The sequence below is a fragment of the Solenopsis invicta genome, chromosome 10 (genome assembly GCF_016802725.1).
Source record: "Solenopsis invicta isolate M01_SB chromosome 10, UNIL_Sinv_3.0, whole genome shotgun sequence".
Lineage (NCBI taxonomy): Eukaryota > Metazoa > Arthropoda > Insecta > Hymenoptera > Formicidae > Solenopsis > Solenopsis invicta.
Window position 1 is genome coordinate 11446448 of NC_052673.1, and position 16714 is coordinate 11463161.

Sequence of the window (16714 nt, forward strand, 5' to 3'; positions counted from 1 at the left end):
CGCAGATCTAAAAATAATTTTGTTAAACTATCAAAATAATTACGTAGGACGCTCAAGTTAGTCGCTAGAACGTTGAAACTTTTTGTAGAATTTCACATCATGTTTAAACATCCTTCACTTCAATTACTTAATTACTTAAACATTATTTTCAGCTAAATTTTTGGATACTTTAACAAAATCGTTCTTTCTGTGTAAATTAAAATACTTATTCACTGTCTTGCTCTACTTATAATTATGTGATCATCAGTGACTGTTCCCTGTCTTCGAGAAATTTTGATTAAGAGGGAGGATCTTCTCACTAATCGGAAGTGCAGTGCATATATCACACTGATTGATATAATTATAAGTATGACAATAAAATCAGTCAGATTTCACTGATTCCGATTTAAAGAGCGAAACAGTAAATTTTAAACGAAGAGAGTCTAAAATAATATTGCGAAAAGTATATAGTTGAAATTTCTAAGAAATAATTTAAGTACCGTCGAAAACTCGATTATATTTTATTTAATTGATTTTCTTATCTGGATAAATTGTCAAGCTGCCAGGCAATATCGTCGTGATTATCACTTAATTATCAATCGTAATATCTAACGATATCCAGTTTTACGGTGTACGGAAAGTACAGTCTTACTAAAGCATTTAAAAACTTCAGTGGATATTGAAAATAATTTTGTTAGGCCACCAAAATAATTGACGATGGACTTTCTTACTGATTGCTAGAATGTCAAAATTTTTTGCGGCATTGCTCATCGTGCTCGAACATCTGTCACAATTATTTTTCATGGTCTAAAATTATTTTCAGATCTGTGTCCAGCTAAGTATATTTAGATACACTGAAAAAAAAAGACTGGTAATAACTAGTAAATGTATAGTGAAATAGTATCAATTAAATATTTTGTTAATGTAACCAAAAATAATTTTACTTTTCTAAATATTTAGTAACTTACACTAGATCTGATAATATTTACTAAACATTTAGAAACATAAAATTATTTTTGGTTATATTGATAATATATTTAATTGATATTCTTTCACTATACATTTGGTCGTTATAACCAGACTTTTTTTTCAGTGCACGTTAGCAAAACCGTTCTTTCCGTGTATGTGTCAAACTTCTCGGAATTCTCTCTTCTTCGCCACTCCGGCGAGACGTACGTCTTTTATGAAGTAACAAAGAGGCGTCTCGCGACACCCAAACGAGTCAGTGACGTCGTCCGATCGGTGTTCGACCGATATAACGATGACGTAGCCAACGACCAGGCCCGGTGACCTAACTTCCGCCTGGCCTAATCGTGACTACTGTTGTTCCCCAGCGCCGAACTCTTGCGCGCTCAATTGCCGTGCAGTCGGCGAGCGTTTTTACGCAACGCTTGAACCGGCAGTAATGGATGGCACGCCCTGCGATGCTCCGAATCTTCGCGGACGCGGCGGCGGCGGCGGGATTTCGACGGAACGCAGTGGCGAACGATGGCTCTGTGTCGCCGGACAATGCAAGGTATGAATAGAGCGAGCGTTAGGCGAGAGAACGATGCCGGAAATTAATGACCGATACCGGCGCGATACGATCAATCGATGAGATCGCTATTGACCCGTGCTCCGGGGACCCTTCGCCGCGCGCGACCAACCCTCTCTCGTTCCTTTCTTCCGTCAACATTGGGCTTCGTCGCACACCCGGTACAAGATTCGGTCAGACGCATTTATCAATCAACAACGCCCGGGACCGGGTCTCTTCAATTTCGTCGAGACTCCAGCAGCGTGGAAGGACATATGTTCTTTCGCTTCCCTTGAGCCGAAACGAATCTGCAGTCGGAGTCTTTCTCTAACAAAAATTTAAATTTTCGAAAAACCATTTTTTGAATTGAAAAATATTGAGAAGATTTGTGCACAAGTCTAGTTAAAAAAAAAAATAATCATAATTATTATAATGATAAACTGCAATATGTATTAATAAAAAAAGAAAAAGATATCGTGAGAAATGCATGTTCTTGAGAGTATAGAGGACTCGGCAAAACTTTGGAGAGTCCCGGATGGGTCTTGTAAGTGGGTTAAACGCAGCGATGCCGAAAATTCGCATGTTTGCCGTTCAGCCTGTAGGATGCGACGGGGTGGTGGGTTCCGGCGCGACGATGGACGCCTGCGGCGTGTGCGGCGGCCAAGGCAGAGGATGCAGACTGTTCGAGGGCATCTTCATGGAACCGATTCTGTCCAAGGGTCATCAGCAGGTGACCACGATTCCGAAGGGCGCCATGTCGCTCAACATTTCCGAGCTGCGATTCAGCAGTAATTTTCTAGGTAGCATTGACGATTCAAAGTAAAATAATCATGTCTTTTGTAACTCGGGCGTTAAACAATTGACGCTTTAATAGCCTGACACATTCGACATTTAATTAGAATTTATTTCAAAGAAAAAATTGTGTCAGCGGGAAACCAAATGAATAGCCCACTGCGAATTAGAGTTGCTGAATGTGTATCGGTCGCTTAAATCGTACCTCATCAATATTTTATATTTTTATTTAATACAAGCAATGTTTAGTGATAAAAATATGAAATAAATGAAAAAAGAGTAATATAAGAGTAATATAATACATAAAAATTTAACAGATTGTTTTGTTTTGTGCATGCTAACAAAACTTTACAAAATCAAGAATAACTGATGTTAATTTTTGATCAATTTATGTAGCCGATAATGTAATCGTGCAATTTTATATTGAATTTTTCTATTTTTATAAAAAATGGTTTACTGTAATATATTTTACATTTATTACATTTGTTTGCATATATTTGCAATTATTACACAAATGAAATTTATATTTTTATTAAATCTACCAAGTTTCCTAAATTGTACATCACAAATTTTATTACAATAAATAATATTAATATAAGCAATAATAATATGACTAAATGTTGATATGATTAAAAATATGTCGATTGCAAAAATAAATTCAAGCCAATTTTATTTTGACACCTTTACATTTTTGTTATCGTTATTTATTAATTATTAAATATTTTATCCTTTTTCGATAAATTATGGATAAAATAAGTATTACAGTTAATTTAATATTCCTTATATTTTTAATTACTTTTATTCATAAATTAGATATTTTCAAAGAGGATAAGGTTTAGGAAACTCGCGGATACGATTTTAGATAATCGGTTGCGTGTTGCAAAAAGGTTTATAATAAATTACTTTATTATTGGTAAAAAGTTAAACATTGTAGTAATATTCGAAGGTATTTGAAATATCGAGCTACAAACTTCCAACGTTTATTTGCGAATAAATCAGTGTGACAAATACAATATAATAAAACTTGAATGGTAACACGTTTGGCAACTCTCCCCTATCTGTTCGTGGACATTTTTATCATTTCTGATAATCGCATCAGTGATTTGGTAAAAGCACAGATACGAATAAGCGGCGTTTGTACGCAACGGTGTGATACGCTGGTTAACAAACGATCGATCTACTCGCAGCGTTGAGAGACAGTAACGGCAGTTACATCCTAAACGGACCGTGGTCTTACAGTCCCAGTGGTACTTATAAAGCGGCTGGTACGACATTAACATACCAGAGGGGCGATAGGAACCGTATGGAGTGTATCTTGGCGACCGGACCGTTGAACGAGTCTCTGCATTTAGAGGTACTATCCGCGTTATCGTCTCACTTTTCGTTAATCGTATCAGAAGCAGATTTTGTTTAATTACACGGGTAATTCGAGTTACAATTTACGAACGACTTTTACTCACGGATTCTCCGTATCTCTCTAATTTCGTTCGCCTTATCTCTTACGTAGCACCGCCAAGCTATAATTTAAAGGTAAAAGGATTTTTTCAAGTATTTAACTTAATTATTTTTTTACGCGTTATCTTTTTCCGCTGCAAAATATTTCAGTGATGCATCCTTAAACACGGTCTAATCTACGCACTTAATCGAACTCGGTTCCTCACGTTAATATCATTGTTCGCGCATTACCGTAGATCTTATCCGTGGAATTAAATCCAGGCGTTCTGTACAAGTACATGCTGCCTATGAAGGAAGTGCCGGACGGTAAAGCGGTGATCGCACCGCCGCTGCTTGTCGCAGGTAATTGCTTCATTGCCAATCAATTGTGTAAAATTAAAAAAAAAAGAAATCATCGATTATAGTCCGTAAACGTGTAACCTTTTATTCTTCCTCGCAGGAGCGAATGATCGGGGTAACGAGATACCTAGTCCAGATACTCACGTGACCGTGCGAGTGCCCGTTACAAGAATGTAAATATATATTTTTATTTAAAACTCCCGAAGAGCGAGGCAATTTTTAAAAGTAGTCGAGAAAGCAGTTTCCGAAATTATTCCTCCTCCATCAAAATATTAAAATTACAGATTGCGCACATGTAAATTCGTTTCGACGGGGTTTAATTATCTCGAACGTTTCGTACATGCTCTTGCGCTATTGCCCCGGTGTTCAATCTTTAATTTTCACTCTTATCTTCTCCGCTCGATCGTTGCGACGCTTTTTGAAATACATTTCGGAGCGTGTCCCTCATCGACTCAGATTCCGCTGGCAGACTTCCTCCTTTGTGCGTCGCGGGGGAATCTGCGCGGCGCATTCGAGAACCACTCGGAGTCGAGTCGCGTAATTTGTCTTCGTTCGTGCAACCCGTTGCTCTCTGTCTTCCAGATCGGATCGGCGGAGCGATTTATCTTCGACGCGTCGCGATCGCGATCCGCCGCGCGCGCACGACGGCGGACGGAAGGAAGAGATGAAGCATCCACCGACCACAGTGATGGCGGGCGATCAGCCAAAGTCAAAGGCGACGAGGAGGAAGAAGAGGAGGAAATTCGCCTGGAAAATAGTCGGCCTCTCGCCCTGCTCGAAGGAATGTGGGGGAGGTAAGGAGATGGTGCCCCGATAATTAATCGCGTGTCATATCACATGATACTCGTGTCGAGGTGTTGCACGTAACTGGAATTAAAAAGATTTTACTAGCGGCTGTTTCGCGGAGATAAGCAAAATCTCTTTATTGACAATCATGCAATTTTTCGTTATTATAATCTCGAGAATATCTTTCTTTCATAGCGCGTATGAAAAAACGCGAAAAGAACGATTTTATTGAAATATCTAAAAATTTAGCTGGATACAGATCTCAAAATAATTTTGTTGGATTAAAACAAATAATTATGACGAACGTTTAAACGTGACGAGCAATGCTGCAAAAGGTTCTGACGTTCCACCACCAACTAGTATGAGTAGTCCAACATAATTATATTGATAACTAAAAAAATTATTTTCAGATCTGTATCCGATTAAATTTTTGATGGTTCAGCAAAACCGTTTTGTTCGGAAGATAATTTCTAAAAAGCATGGTTCTCTAATAAGTAGAATTTATTTATGCGTACATACATGGAGAGAGAATGCTCTTTTAGAATTTATCCTCAAAATCATAGTGATAGTCGTGAGACAACAATTTGAATAGAATTTTAATAATTTTTAATAAGACTTTATTTTATATTTTGATTTTCTATTGTGTAAAATATGTTTTATATTATTTATTTTGCCCCGATATCTCGATTATATAAAACGAGGAGGATCCAATTATTGTAGAATTGGAACATAGGTGTATTCAAGTAACATGAACGTATTAATTAGCGTAATATATACTCAATAACTCGCGCAAAATAGCGTTAACTCCCACAGGCAATCTTTATGAATTTAATTAAAACAGTTTGATTAAATCTTAGTAAAATTTTATTTAAAATTTTTCCACCACTACCATAATTTTGAGAGTAATCCTAAGAGAAAATTCCGATTGCGTGCCAACAATTTTCCATCTCACAGCAATACTGTCATGAATCTAGAAAAATAAAATGTTGTATTTCTTCAATGTCATGAATGTGCGCTTATTCGTAGGGCAAAATAATTTAAATACGGGTCTAATATAATATGTTCAAAAAGTAATGTGTTTTCAGTAAAATATTCCTCTCGGGATTTTAATATTCAATATTTGAAACGTGAGTTAATTTTCGGATGGCGAATGATAAATGTTTCAGTATGTGTTGTTTAATTTTTGGAATACACAGTATTATAATTTCAACGTTGAGATCGATGAGTTTGCGTTAATTTCCAATATCGCTGGTAATACATTTTCGCATACATACTCTATAGGGAATACGATATCGCAGTGCGTTCGAGAAATAAATGAATATTAACGAATAAATATTATCAATGTACACGGGGGTACATTCTAAATTACGCGTGATTAAATATTTGTGATTACACAACGCAACGGTCTAATAGACTATCGCGGTTTAAAGCTTGTCGACAAAATTAACAGCCACCGCGCGTATTTCAATGAACAAGCATATTTCTGATGCAAGGAGTGTATTTTTATTCATAGCACGCCTAATTACTTTTCGAGGTATTGGCTCATAGGCTAATAAAACGTGAACATCGCGGAATATAATTTGGAAGTATAGGTATTTAATATTTAAATATAAAACATTGAATGTCAATGTAAGATGTCAATATAAAAAGGCCAGACTCTTTTCGAGTCTGTCGCGAGCTACCGATTAAACGAACAATTAGGTAAAAAGCGCCTGGATAATTAAAGGTCATTAGGGAAATGACTTTGTCTAGACGCCACCGAGGCGTTGCGTGGGAAGTAACCCGACATGTTTTGTTTCGGTACAATTAGACACGTTCTGGCATGACGGTCAAAACTTTCGTATAAGATTTTAATTTTTAATCTTTTCGTATATTTAGAATTTTTTTTTTTTTAATTGCTGCTTTGTGCAATAATTAAAATAAAATTGTTTTTATTTAAATTGAATGAAGTAAACGTAGAAATAAGTAATTAAAATTACATAAGAGTAAAGTTGAAACGTGATTCCGGAGACAACATAGACGTTCGCAAAGATATATAGCGTGATGCTTTTGAGATATCAACCGGAAATTGTCACTGACTTTCTGGACATCTGAACATTGCACGCGACAGCATCCGATATCTGTCACAGCGATGTTCTAATTTAAATTGACGCGGTACGGGCGGAAAGCGACGAATACGGGGAAAAGGAACGCGACGGTCACGTCGATCATAATACAAAGTGTCCCACTCACAAAGTGTCGCACTTTGTTTTATTCTCTTTAACCAACTTGAGATAGAATTTTCCTCAATAACTGTTGATACGTCAACGCTGTCTGAGTTAAGCGACAGAAAATAAGTTATTGTTCTGCAGTCTTGCAAGCGTCAGACGTAATTTTACTCTTCGTTCAATTTCGAGTAGATATTATTTTGATAAACTTTTAAATTATGGAACGATACATTCGCAAGATTTAAAATAGTATTAGATGCTTGATCGGCGTAAAACAATTAAAGCCTTTAAGTTGAATTGAAGGATCGAGAGTCTGTTTGCGAATTTTGTAAAAATAATTTGAACTATCATAAATAGTCGTAAAAAAACTTTGTACACATTTATAAAAATAATTGTTCGTTGTCGTGTTCTGATAAAAAAAAACCGAAGCTTACACATTTTATCCAAAGCTGAAAGATTTTAAGGAGTGTTAGCGTCAAGTCAGTTTCTTGCTGAGAAAAATTACACTTCAAATTAATCGAAGGTATAATAAAACGCGATATTCGAAGAGACATCGTTTCTCCATTTAACTCGCTGCATTTTGCAGGTGTGCGGACGACGATCCTAAAGTGCATTCGCGAGAGCAGTCAGACACCCGTCGTCGACAAACGCTGTCGTAATGTGGAAAAACCGAAGCATTCTCCTCCGCTGCGATGCAACGATCATCCATGCGCCGCCAGGTATTTATCTCGACATGTCTCTTCCATGACAATAAATTCTTTGGCGATTGTCTTATGATCATTGTCATTATATTTTAAATTTTTATTGGTGATAAACAAGGCTTTAGTGAATTAAAAAAAAGTTTATTATTTTTATATTATTACATGAATTAGAAAAAAATCCATGAATCTTAAGGTCGTCATCTTATCTCCTCTCCCCTAATAATAGTGAAAACGAGTGGGACTATATCAGTATGTGGGCATCACGTAGTTCTAAAGAGTTCCTCCACGACTCCCGCTAAGTTGTCAATCCCAGCCCAGTGCTATGTAGTAGGTTTTATGTACGGCCTACTGCTCAATTTCTTTTTTCCTTAAGCTTAATACGAGCTTTAATAAGAACCCTAAGCCTAACACAGCCCCTAAGTTTTTTTTAGGCTTGACACCAGCTTTAGGTTCTTAAACTTATATAGCCCCACCTCTTTAGACCTTACTACAACTCTAGTCCCTTAGGACTGGTATAGCTTCTTAGGCTTTAGCTTCTTAGGCTTTGACACAGGAAAGTATATAGGATGACAGTTGGAATTGAACTCGAGATCCTTTGGTTATGAATCGACCATTTTCACACCAAGCCACGCGCAACTCTTCTCACGTACTAAATTATTAAAAAAATCTCGAGCTTACAGACTCTACTGATATTCTTACTGAAGCAAAAATCGATTTCGAGTTCAAGGAACGATTAAATCGAAACGCGATGAACTTTTCGCGCCCAGGAAATCTGCAACTTACGCAGATAAGCTTGATCTTGTATTCGAAGACTCGGAAATGTTGTCAGATGGCGAGCCGAGCCGTGGAGCGAGTGCTCGGTCACCTGCGGGGTCGGCACTAGGACGCGAAAACTCGAGTGCGTCCAAGAGCTGAACGCGAGATTGACAATGCGCGTTGCTGCCGGCGCGTGCATGCAACCGCCAGATCTGAGCACCACGGAAACTTGCAGTCGGCCAGCGTGTCCCAACGTGGGCCCAGAATTGAGACATATGCCTTCGCAGCACGACGCGCCCAGGTGGGACGTGGGCGCTTGGGGTCCGGTGAGTCATTAATCTGTTAAATGCCTTTATTGTTAAGCAGCTACTTTCAGCGAATTAGGAAGTAGGACAGGAAATTGCTGGGAGTCCGAAGGGAGAAATCAACAGGCACAGGAGACAATTGATACGTCACCAGTATTATTTTTGCTCATCAAACAGTTCGTGCGAATTATACTGTATCCTGTTTTAAATTTGGCGTGTTATCTAATTTCAAGCTTCCAATTTGAAACCCCTTTCCGCATTTCCGATTGGTTGTAAAGTTAATTTAATAATTATTGAATTAATATGAATATAGTAATTGTATAAACGGTTAATTAATACAATTGATTTATTAAATAATTGCATCATTGTTAAATTGATATATTTATTGAATTTGTAAAAGGATTATTGTGGAAAAAAAGAAGATACATGCTGTTATGTTCTGGTCCCGATAAATAAAAATAATTCTAAAATTGATGAATGAAAAAATGCAAGCGACTAAGAGTAATCAATTTAAGCGAAAAATTAAATTTGCCATAAACGGAGAGTATGAATGTTCAATTATTAACTTTCCCGCAAATGTATCATGTTACAATTCTTCGATTAATGTGCAATAAATTGATAGGATCTGCACTATTGTTAAAATTAATTTTGATTTGTTCGTAACATATTCCACCTGTTTCGAGGCTTTTATTGTGCGTTTCAGTGTTCGGTGACATGTGGTCATGGGATTCGAAATCGAACGGTAACTTGTATAACGTCTGGGGAGTCCTGTTCGTTAGCCAACAAGCCGGAATCTCAAAAAACGTGCGAGATAGCGGCTTGTAATGCGGTGACAGACACGGGACATCACGCGCCCTGGCTGTACTCGGAATGGTCTTCAAAGGTATGCAGCACGTTGTGAGATTAATTTTACTGAAAATAGGCAAACACATGAAAATATCCATCTAAGAATTATGACTCATCCATGTATTAATTTTGTGTGTGTTTATTTAATATTTGATATTGTTATAATACATAAAAATTGTTCTCGATGATTTTTATATCAATCGTTTGATATAAATGATAATTTATATAAAAAAGTGGGGATCTCAAACATCATTGAATTTAATTTTATCTCTTGACTTTTAGACGAAGTACGCATTTTCGGAACATAGATAACATTTGGTCACTGTTGCAGTGCTCCGCAGAATGTGGAAATGGCGTGAGAATCAGACGAGTGGCGTGCGCGGATGGTAGCGAGTTATTTTGCAATCCCAAAGAGAGACCGGACACGGAGATGCATTGTTTCGGACGAGAGACTAGTTGCGACCGAGCCAAGTGGTTCGCCAGTCCGTGGACTTCCGTTAGTACAAGCACAAAACTTAGAAAATAAAACGCTTGCCTCGCGGCAACGCGCAAAGCTAAAATGTTTGCGGGCGTAATTTTGATTGAAGACACTAATTCTTTTCAGAATCCAGCTTCAATTTCATATATTTCTAATATTTCTAATTGCACGAAAGTGTAATTTCACATTATCTTAATTTAACTTTCAATTGTTGTTACAATCAATCTGAGATTCGAAAACAAAGCCGATATTTAATAAAGTATATCCCTTTTATTCAGATTATTGTGCAGTGCAATTTTTTTTTAATAATCACGATGTCAATATATAATTTCTTATATCAACTTCTTTCATATTCTTAGTGTTCTGTTTCGTGCGGCGTTGGCGTGCAGTATCGGGACATCGCTTGCATAACTAGAACGAACAACGAATTTGTCGTGCTGTCTGTAAAAAATTGCAGCGATCCCAAACCAGCGACTGAACAAGCCTGCAGAATGGCCGCGTGTTCGCCGGAATGGTTTACCTCAGATTGGTCGACGGTAAAGTACCGCGAATATGTGAATTATGTTAAGAAAATTTTTATTAAGAAATTTTTTTGTGAATCTTATGTTAGTTTGTATTTCGGAAGTGTGTATGCATATAATTTTTATGGTCCTTAGTGTTCCGCAACATGCGGAGCCGGAGTGCAAACACGGCTTGTACGGTGCATTGTCGACGGTATTAGTAGTACGAGTTGCTCGGAAATCGACGAACCGAGCGCGGAGCAACGATGTAACGAGGAGCCATGCAAGAAGGAGGTGTCAGCGAACAAACCACCGAAAAGTAAAGAAAAAACTTATAAAATTATTTCATCAGTTAATGAACAAATAAGAAATTGAACCAGTCAATGAATGAATAAAAAACACAACTTCATATAATTACATTTTTAAGTAAAAAATGATATTTTAATAAAATCTTAATAAAAATTAAATCTAAAAATAATAATTTGCTATTTATTATATATTTTTCTTAAACTGTCATTTATTAGTGGTTGTTCAACAACTAACCGTATTTCATGTTTCTTTCAAAGTAGTAGTTTTAATGATTTTAGAAAGTACTTTCGCTATTTTCGAAAAATTAGATCGATGATAATCATGAGACATTGTCATTTGGTAATTACATCCGATGTGTATTTAACAGGTATATTTTGTCGTTATGTTTCAGAGGTGCACGAGTCGTCCGAGTGCGTGGACAAATATCCGAATTGCGTTTTAGTAGTGAGGAGTGGTCTGTGCCGAATCAAATATTACAAGTATTCGTGTTGCCAATGCCGTCAATAGTAGCAGCTTTGCTTGCGTTCGATCACGATTTTGCGACCGCGAGTACACGGCTGGCGAGCGCGATCGTTAAATAGAATACGGATATTATATTGGAAAGGGCAAATTATATGCCGAGTGTAAGACTGCTATAAAGAAAGATGACCACGTATATATATATAATTTTATTTATATTTACGCGACACGACGTCGGATTGCACGTGTCTTAGTCGTGCTTTTTTCTGCCGAATGTAATATAATTCTTGCGGAGCGGCAGAATTCTCTTCTCTTTTCTTTCTAGCAATGAACGTTCAGAACGAGGCATTTGGTTCTTCCTGATATTTCAATTGCAAATATTGGAGTAAATTTTTGGAGAAATTTAAAATAAAGTAACCAAATGAACAATAAATAATAAATTGCAGGAAGGAACAATGTGACATACAAAACGGAGCAAAGAAATTAAGGTACGTTTTTGTCTATGTGCGAGTTATAAGAATTAAATTTTCTGCGAGGAAGGCTCGTTCTCTAAGAAACCTGATTTTCCTGAGTATTAAACCGTCAAGAGTTCGTCAGGGTTGTGTGTGCAATAAATATGTAACTCGACGTGTGGTATCACGTGTGTTCGTCTACATAATACACGCACGAGTCGTTTACATTGCGTATGCGATATCTGCGTTATCGCCGCGGGCAAGTGCAAGTCCGTAATTTTATTGATTTGGGGTAGTGACGCTTATTCAAATACACTTTCGGCCCTGGCCCTTTTACATATACGCGATCTCAATTTTCATGTGCTTTTTATCAAACAGCAAGTTTTTCGTTACTCAAATGGATGAAAAAACTTGCAACGCTTTCAATGTGTCTCAAAGATTTACACAAAAAAAGACTCATATTTTTATTTTTTTCCATCCTTTTTTTTGACGATAAAGTCCAACATTAAATATTATATTAAATTTAATTTCAAACGTTGTAAACGCAGCAATATTTTTTTCAATTTATTACATAAAAAAATTCTTTAGAGTTTATTTAACTATTTAAAATATCTACTGTTTCATTTTTGGAACAGTGGTAAAAAAATACATTAAAATATGATAATTAAAAAGAAACGAAAACAATGAACTGATTTAAATACTATTGTTTTAATTTAATTCTCAGCATATTTAAAAAAAAGTGAGACTTTTAATGTATTTTTAATTTAACGTTTACATATATTTTGGTTGATGTACATTGCGAACGCGGCTCGATCTGGGATAAACTGGGAAAATAATATTTTTCGAAGTGAAAACGCATGAGTCTGAGTGAATATCAAATAACATTCCTGGATAAAACGAGCCTCCCTTTGCATGTGTATTCGCGCAAAACCTGCATGATCATGAAAACCTTCGAGGCTGCTGCACTCGCCTCTGCCGACCGCGTAAAATGAAACGAGTTTCCAGTGAGTCCGGAATCAGCGATGGGAGCGATGTTGTAAAAGACGCCAATTCCACGCAAACGCGTGTTATACAGACCGGAAAATTCGCAGCCTGATGAAAAGTCAGTTATCTCTCATTTACATTTGCTGACGGAAAACATTTTTTCGCAGAAACGCGACTGCCTTCTGTCGAATTGCGAAATTTCATCCGATGACTATTTAAAAATTTTTTAATGTAGAAATAAATTAACTGCGCGACGAAGTTAATAAAAGAATTGTTGAGTCGATCATACTTTTTTTTCAGGCGCTTTTCTATTAGCTACTAACTGCTCTTTCATAAGTTAACGTAAAAATTTATAATCGACGTGTTATCTGTGGAAGCTGCGCAACAAGAAAAATCCACTTTCCAAATCAATCGCGAGAGAATATATGTTTGGTCAGGACGAGCGGCATAACGAATATTGGAACACATGCGATTCGTGTTCTGCATAGGTCGCTTTATATCGAGTAAATTTATTCAGATAAGCGTGATAATATATACAGTAACGTAAATGGGTATACGCTTGTGTATGTAGAATATATGAATCGTCGTTAGTTGATAAATATATGTATTATTGTATATTTCGATGTCGAGATAAAATGTTAGAATCTTCGATCCATATCGCTATTACATATTAGTTCAATATTGGACTCGTATTTGATTGCGCCGTTAATAGATTTGGAGATAACTGTTCTGATTAATTAATTATCTGTGTCAATCGAATTTTTTGGTTCTGCCAGCTCTAAAGAGTTATTCGGATGCTTTCAGATAGTATTCCTCTAGCGTAGCCTGCGTCTCGCTCAGATTTTCTATTTTTACAGCAATTACAAGTTACTTACACAACATTTTTTTGTTCGTTTATTCTATTTATTGTTTGGTTATCAACCGCTCATCGCTTTCATTCAGTTTTGTTGCACACCAGGTAAGTGCATTTCATAATTTATTTCTTTTCTTTTCACAATGATTCGTTCAATACATTCACGTTACCAACATTTTCTAAATTATATGCATTTAAACTTATTACTGAATAAATTTTTTTCATATTGTAGAATACTATAATGTTAAAGGAAAATTTAATGTGAAAGTGTTGAATTTAATGTTTAAATTAAAAGAATGTGTTAAATATATCTTTTATTTAAGTTAACTTTTAGTTGCAGTTACTACAGGAACATCTCTAGATTATGTATGTTTACTTTTTTTTTTCTTAATCACTTAACTTTCTTAGCATTCTTTGATTTTAGCATAACATTACAATTTTATTTATTAAGCACAATATAAATATTTTTATTCATTATTATGATATTTTCATCTTTTATCTTGCCTTTTAAAACATTTACCAAACTTTATCAATACAAATAGAATTTTCAAAAGATGTTTTATTTATATTCTTTTTTTAATTCTTGAGTACAAAGACTTTTGTAGAGATAAAGTGGTAAAGTTTGTTTGAATATTTTAGAAAATTATAAAGTTCTTTGACGAATTGTTGTACTGCGAAATTTGTTACTTTCAATTAAGGAGATTTCCTCGATTGAATATTAATTATAAAAAGCGTCAGTGTTTCTTAGCGAAAATCGGTGACATGTAAGAATATAATGGCGTTACATATAACGAATCTTTACAATTTCTTATGGATATTATTGAATAATGCAACGTAGTCAACATTAAAATAATAGGTCTGGAAAATTGAAGAAACGTTCTTCGAATGTATAAACGCGGCTGTTAATTGATAGTAATCATCGAGTGTTAAATCAGTCAATGGCTGTGATGTAATCTACGTTCGACTAAATCGTCGTTATTAACTTTACTTTGAAGGCTACGGCTACAATTGCAATTCGAAAATTATTGCATTCATACTTCAACTCGAAGCTATCGTAAAGTAATCTCTTTCTTAAATTTAAAAGATAAAATACGCAATCTTAAACGTTTATAGAATTTAAGAGTTTCTGTGTTGGTTTTTATAAAAACAAGTAAAGGCGAGCTCGAGCAGAACAACGAGTCACAATAAAGTCAATATGATATCAAAGTGAATCGTGATTGATCGAAAAGTAACTTTTAATGATCATTTTGCGGTCACTTTGACATCATTTTGACTCTCTGTTCCGCTTGGGAAATAATATCGTTTTAGAATAATAATTAAAGAGGCACAAATTTTGCAGGAATTATACGAAAGTAAAAAATTATGAAGAAATATTATTATCTATTTCTCATAAAATCTTAAAATTGCTTGGTTGATATAACGATTGGTTAAATGGTTGAGTAACAGAAATAACAAATACTTGATTACAAATAATTTTTTGGCCATTTTAACATGAGTTTTCAATGTACGAAGAAATAATTTATTTTTGGGACAGCGCACTGTACAGTATCGTTAACATTAAGAAGTACGATGGTGCACGTGGTAGGGACCATCGTGATCCTTTATCGAGACAAAACGTCCACTAATATCCATAATTATGTGCTCTGTGTCGTCGCAAACCTGTGTATTAATCGCGTAGCTCGTCTATCGCGAGTGTGATCTCGTCAAGGACTGTGATACAATCGTAGTCTGCAGGAATGAAGTACAACGAACGATAACGAATAGTTAATGATCAGTACAATAGGCCAGCTACTGCAAAAAAGAAACCAAAGTCGTCTGGCGCTTTGTAAAATTGCTTCCGTGTCATTCGTAGTGTAATAAAATCTTTAATCGAGAACAATCGTTATCGACAATCATGTTACGATCGCTATAATTATAATTGCAATGAAATTATACAATAGGTGTTACAATCGAAAATTACTGCTTTCAAACAGGAAGTTTGGAATTCGAAATTTACAAATGCTCCAATAAGTTCTTTTTTACAGTTTTCTTTTAATTTTTTTCATTTTATTAAATATAAAAAATGTAAAATTGTATTATTTAAAAAACGAACAAAATTTAATTTAATAATTAAGATTTGTCGTAAATTTAATTGATTGAAGATTATTGGTTATAATTATAACATAAATTTAAAATTGAATTAAATTTGTGCAATTGTCTTATTGTTTCATTATAATTGAGCAGTGAAACGAATGTCTTCAGCTGATTATTCGATTATCTACTTGCCAATTATATCAAAAATTTTCTTGTCTATATTAATGTCAATGTCTCTTTGTATAAAAGATCTATCCTTGTACAAAGTAATAAGCAGAAAATCGGAGATGTTCGAATTATTTAATTTGCAAGAAAACAGCAGCATAACACACATAATTAACAAGAGAAAAAAATATAAACTGCATTTAAGTTTTAGATAAATTACATCAATTCAAGGTCATATAAATTTCTATGTTTAATCAATCATTACATGGTAGTTTAATAACGTTTTTGCATTGGCAAATGGAAATTCGCGTAATCCGATTTTCTGCAATTTTCTCTACCACAATATCAAGTATAGCTATACAATTTCACGAAAAATCTCATAAGTCATGATTCTTTCGGAATGAAATAGACCATGTTTCCACTTAAAATGTATAGATAACGCGAAATAAATTGCGAGAGAAACAGACTGATAAATCATACATATGTATTACTTGTGTTTCATGATGTAACTATGTTTGACGTTCAAGCGTTTTTGATCATTAGATATTAATAAAACGAAAGTCAACAAACACCTGCCTTTGCTCAACAAAAAAAAAAAATTAAAACGACGAATTAGATATTACCAGATTAACTGGGACAAAAATTTTATCATTTTTGTCATGTTATTAACTATGTAATATTAATATTTAAATACTATCAAAGTGTCTCCTTCAAATATAAAATACATAATGGATATTATATATAATATGGAATAAAGATATG

The 16714-nt window shown here is 35.1% G+C and overlaps 1 protein-coding gene across 3 annotated transcripts in view; it reads left to right on the forward strand.

Annotated features, from left to right (window-relative positions):
• Positions 1-16521, forward strand: part of LOC105195472 (thrombospondin type-1 domain-containing protein 4) — a 96404-nt gene extending 79883 nt beyond the window's left edge. For 2 of the 3 annotated variants that reach the window (XM_011160883.3, XM_011160881.3), the window contains exons 7-19: positions 1314-1495; positions 2088-2292; positions 3472-3638; positions 3976-4081; positions 4179-4251; positions 4661-4872; positions 7658-7790; positions 8602-8854; positions 9537-9716; positions 10011-10175; positions 10517-10693; positions 10814-10976; positions 11358-16521. In XM_011160883.3, the coding sequence (XP_011159185.2) occupies positions 1314-1495; positions 2088-2292; positions 3472-3638; positions 3976-4081; positions 4179-4251; positions 4661-4872; positions 7658-7790; positions 8602-8854; positions 9537-9716; positions 10011-10175; positions 10517-10693; positions 10814-10976; positions 11358-11473 (2132 nt within the window). In that variant the 3' untranslated portion in view covers positions 11474-16521. The remainder of the gene's footprint in view (positions 1-1313; positions 1496-2087; positions 2293-3471; positions 3639-3975; positions 4082-4178; positions 4252-4660; positions 4873-7657; positions 7791-8601; positions 8855-9536; positions 9717-10010; positions 10176-10516; positions 10694-10813; positions 10977-11357) is intronic. The other variant, XM_026138702.2, reaches the window with a different exon arrangement.
• The last annotated feature ends 193 nt before the right edge of the window (positions 16522-16714 follow it).